This window comes from Aplysia californica, unplaced genomic scaffold (assembly GCF_000002075.1).
Source record: "Aplysia californica isolate F4 #8 unplaced genomic scaffold, AplCal3.0 scaffold00027, whole genome shotgun sequence".
Lineage (NCBI taxonomy): Eukaryota > Metazoa > Mollusca > Gastropoda > Aplysiida > Aplysiidae > Aplysia > Aplysia californica.
In genome coordinates, this window is record NW_004797297.1 from 1172272 (window position 1) to 1177312 (window position 5041).

At 38.9% G+C, this 5041-nt stretch overlaps 1 protein-coding gene across 1 annotated transcript in view; it reads left to right on the forward strand.

Moving 5' to 3' along the window:
- The first annotated feature begins 2358 nt into the window (after positions 1–2358).
- The window catches only part of LOC101864671 (FMRFamide receptor-like), a 66346-nt gene continuing 63663 nt past the window's right edge, over positions 2359–5041 (forward strand). The window contains exon 1 of the mRNA XM_035973491.1: positions 2359–2752. Coding sequence (XP_035829384.1) covers positions 2359–2752 — 394 coding nt within the window. The remainder of the gene's footprint in view (positions 2753–5041) is intronic.

Sequence of the window (5041 nt, forward strand, 5' to 3'; positions counted from 1 at the left end):
CCCGGTCTCTTCCACACTCCCTTAGCTTTCCCTCACTGTCTCTCTCTCTTTATCTATCTATCTATCTACCCCCCCCCCTCCTTCCACACTTGTTGCTGTTTGGATGCATAACCACAGTGTACAATGAGCCATTATAGCCATACTGCAAATAGTTCAATAACCTACAGCCCTTTTTGCGTCCTCTAATTGTTACGCTTTATTGTCTAGAAAACGCCAATCGTTTTTCGTGACTCTGTTGGTCAAAATGATATTTCAGTGTTTGCCATTTTCAACTCTTTTTCAGATGCTTTATCATTGACATTCAATTTGTCTTAATTTTGCCCATCATTCTGAGCTTTATTGTTTTTTAAGTCCTGTCCATTTTTAGACGTTTGTTGAGTACTATTAACATCTTGCTCAATGATTCTTAAAATGATTAATTCTATTTTCTGTCCCTGCATCCTCAGACAAACGAAAGCGAGAAAGACGCGATGCGAACAGTCTCTGTAATGTGACCGCGTGGGAGACACAAGCTGCTCTCGTTACAGGATTCTTGACCCTGCTTTCTGAGCTGCTTTCTGAGCTTGGCATCTTTAAGAAGGGAAAACCAAGTCTGGATTTATTTTAGTTCAAGGATACACGACGTGTGCAGACAAGCACCGACGAGCCGCGAGTGGAGCATAATTCGCAGAGGCCACAGTTCTCGCACTACTTTCTTGTCTGTAAAAGCCACTGTCATGGAACCGAGACATGGATGTATTTCACTTAACTGTTGGACACGTGTTCATACGACAAAGTGATACTTAGACGTGGGTCTTTTAAAGAGTGAGCATTTGATCATGTTATTTATATTTTACTTTTTGGGGATGGAGTTCATTTCGTTTCATTGTGTAGACTTAAATATAAAATTGCCATAGCGTAGAAATTAGTGTGCTAAGCAATGTGGGGTAACACAGATAATTTTATACTTGTGCTTAATTCCAACAGATCGATAGGCACAAGTGCTTTCTTTGTCTTCTGAACACTTTTGTTTGGCTCGTAGCAAGCTGGTGTAATATTGGAAGCATGTCTGCCTGCTTTCATCCCTGGAATCAAAGTAAAAGAGGACGCGCATTCGCCACAGGAGCATTATTGGCTTCAGCGTATCCTGTTTCAGTTGCAATGTGTGTATGTGGGTCTGTCTTTATGTGTAGGTGTGTAGATGTGTTTTAATTTATTTGATTCTCACTTAAGCTAAACATGCACCCGGAAGACAGGGAAACAGCGACCGTGCTGAGCGAATATCTTGTCTTGATTGTTTTGAGCATTGCATCGATATTTGATGCTTTTGGCGTGTTTGTGCAGCTTACCGATTAAGTTAGAATGATGAACGAAAATAGACCCTCAATTTGCTTGGGGCTTTGCTGGTAGCATAAAAATAATTAATTCTACCAAAAAAAAAAATTCTGGCGTCAGTCCTTACTACGACGTCAAAGTCGTCGGTGTTCCTTTGGGCAGCCAACGTAAGCTTGGTGCGTTTCCTTTTGTGGATTGGATTCTAAGCTCATTAGCCTTTTTAAGACCATTTCATGCATTGCCTTGTTCCTGTAACTCGCATAACACACTGCACCAGTTATCATGACCGAACGGAATACAAAAAGGCTTCTGGTAAAATGATGAGGAAAATAAATTGACTTTAGGGAGTCACCGAGACATCACTGCTGCTGCCTTATGTTAAGCACGTTTAAGTGATGAGCTTTAAAGTCCCAGAGAGATAGAGATGTATAACTCGAGAGAGCAATGTTTTTGGGGTCTGCCTATTTGAGATGGAAAGCTTGTCTGAATTATATTACTTAAAGAAGGCTGCAATAAAGTTTCTTGCTAAGGGGGGGATCTTCGAAAGAAATGTCACAGTTCAATCTAAATCTGGTTTAGTGAAAGTGGACAATATATTATCTTCTATATTATAGGTGATTTTAAGAGTAATAAAGTTACGACCCAATTACTACTGACTCCAGAGACCTCTGAGCACTTATTTGTCCTCAATTTCCGAAAGGCAAACGATGTCGCTTAATTGCTCATTTGCCTTGCCAAAATCCGCCCGACTTCTGATCTTTGGATGATGAGCAATATTCTAGTAGAGTGTGAATAGGCCATATGAAGTAATATATATATAAATATATATATATATATATATATATATATATATATATATATATATATATATATATATATATATATATATATATATATATATATATATATATATAAGCCTATTTTTTCATCATCCGTCATCTAGCTTATTGTGTTTCTGAAGGTTACGTTATTGACTCAAGCCTTCAACCTCAAACTGATATTTTCTTACCTCACACATTGCGACTGTAGCACGTGACTATAGCCATGTCAGGCTCAGCGGCCACCAACATCTTCAACAGCAGCATGTCGGCCGACCTGGCAGCGTCCTCTGACGTGAGTTCCGAGGCGGAGGAGAACTACCCGATGGTGGACCCGACGGTAGACACGACTTTCACAATCCTCCGCATATGTCTCTCCGTCTTCGGCGTCCTCGCCAACATGGTCACGGGAGTTGTGCTCACCAACAAACGGCTGTGGTCTCCGACATCGCTGCTGCTGCTGTCGCTGGTGGCGTATGATGCCATCTTTCTGCTGGTGTCCATTCCTATGTCCGTGTGGGGTGTGTTGGTCGTCAGGGACCTACGGACCTTTGCCCTGGTCACTGGGATTTTTTACCCTCTGAGGTACATGGCGCAGACAGGCTCCATCTACACCACAGGTGAGACGCTCTACGTAAACGTGATTACTACTGTTTTGTGTTGCTTTTAATGTTTCTTACTTTTTCCCTTTGTCTTGAGAGAACCTTAGTCTTGAGAGCCAAAGAGAAGAAATGGTGAGAGAATCAGGGATATATATATATATATATATATATATATATATATATATATATATATATATATATATATATATATATATATATATATACATATAGATAGATAGATAGATAGATAGATAGATAGATAGATAGATAGATAGATAGATAGATAGATAGATAGATAGATAGATAGATAGATAGATAGATAGATAGATGGATAGATAGATGGATAGATAGATAGATAGATAGATAGATAGATAGATAGATAGATAGATAGATAGATAGATAGATAGATAGATAGATAGATAGATAGATAGATAGATAGATAGATAGATAGATAGATAGATAAATAGAAGAATATGTACATAGATAGATTCTTTAAACGAACATTGATTTTTGGCTCAACCGAATAAATTGATTTGGGCTTCATTTATACGCTCAAGTAAACTTCATTACATAGACATCAAGTTACATATCTTTTGGTATATGTGGTATTTAGATAGAGTACGGGTGCATGACGTGCTTCTGGAGAAAATGATCTCGTTTCGGCATTAACTAAGGTCAAAAGGTTAAAGCGGCAACAAAAGTTACTCATGACTATCAATCTATTGTGAAATGTACCTTCACCCCAACAGCAGTAGTTGGTGTAACGAACATTGTCTCGTAGCCCAAAAGAGCACGACGAGAAAAATGTTTTTATCTAATTTTGGTGTTTTTACGCCCACACTGACACAATACAAAACCGTTGGCTAACGGTCTTATCGGCGAGTTGTGGACAACGAATAAATATGAACCATCTTCCTCAATACAACACATTATTTTGGCATACTTTTCTTACTTTCCTAGTCCTCAATTCAGCACGTATTTTGTTGTAGTGCGATACTTGACTTATAGACACTGCTCATTTCAATACGACCTTTCCTCCCTACTTTCACCAGTGACACTTCGCTGGCTCCGAAGAACCGCAAGTAAGCTTACTCATGTGAACTAAATTAGTAGCACTTTAACATCTGCTTGAATTTGGACACTCACCAGAGCAGCTATTTGCATAAAGTAATGTTGACCTCAAATGGTTCTCAGTTTATTCAAGGTCCGAAAGAAATCGAATTGTCACTGGACTTTTGCCAATTAGGAAATAACACTCTTGGGAGAATCTTAATATTTTGTTTTCTTGCGTTTATCACTCTTGCTTAAGAGGACAATGAACCTGGGTTGCCCAGATATATGTCTTTTGTGGTGACGAATTTACTTCACCTCAAAAAAATAATTTTTACAAGGGTCTGACCTGGTCAGGACATTATGAAAGTTTCATAGTAGCAATATGTACACAGGGAGCACGAGGCAGGGGTAGGCCACGGGAAACATAGAGGAGATGTGTGGAAAGGGACATAAGAGAGATGAAGCTCACGTGGAACGAGCTAAGAAGGATAGCTCAGGACAGAGATAAATGGAAGCAGCTTGTGTGTGGCCTATACCCTGCCAGGGGTGAAAGGCACTGATGAATAAATAGCTACATTAGTCTGCATGATATATTTTAATGTGCCATTTCTATATTCAGAAGAAGTAACATTATAATATACAGAAACGATCGTGACACCTGAATCTACTCTTAACTCCTCTTAACGTCAATCTACGTTAAAAGTTTCTCCTTCGATTTTATACGCTCAATTGTATTTTTAATAATTCTTGCCACGACGTTATTTTCTAAAAGCTGGCATTGTATACAATGTGATTTTTCACAATCGTTTGTGTGGTATCATTATCACACAATTATCTTGTGAAATATTCAAAATGCCCAGAAACTCCTGAAAATTATTCACGTCAAATCTGTAAATGTGTCCCACTGGAAGGTTTGCACCTCCCCGTATTTGTTCTCTTGGCTGGAAGGGCATTTCACTTTTATGTCATCCAGTGGAAATACAACGTTGTAGACACTTAGACTAAAGCAGCCAGCATCCGATGTTTTATTACGCTTTTGTCTAAATTTTTTTCTTTAGTTTGGCCAACATTTTACGGCACTACCAACTGCACACGGTCATATGAAGGTGCTGTTGTCTATTTCCATGTGAAGAGATTAAAAAGACCTGAAAAAAACATGAAGACTGAATTCATACTTAGCCCATAATTCAACCAAAACTGATGGGTTCACACACGAAAACCTTTGCCTGTCACCATTCCCCGTCACCCCACGCA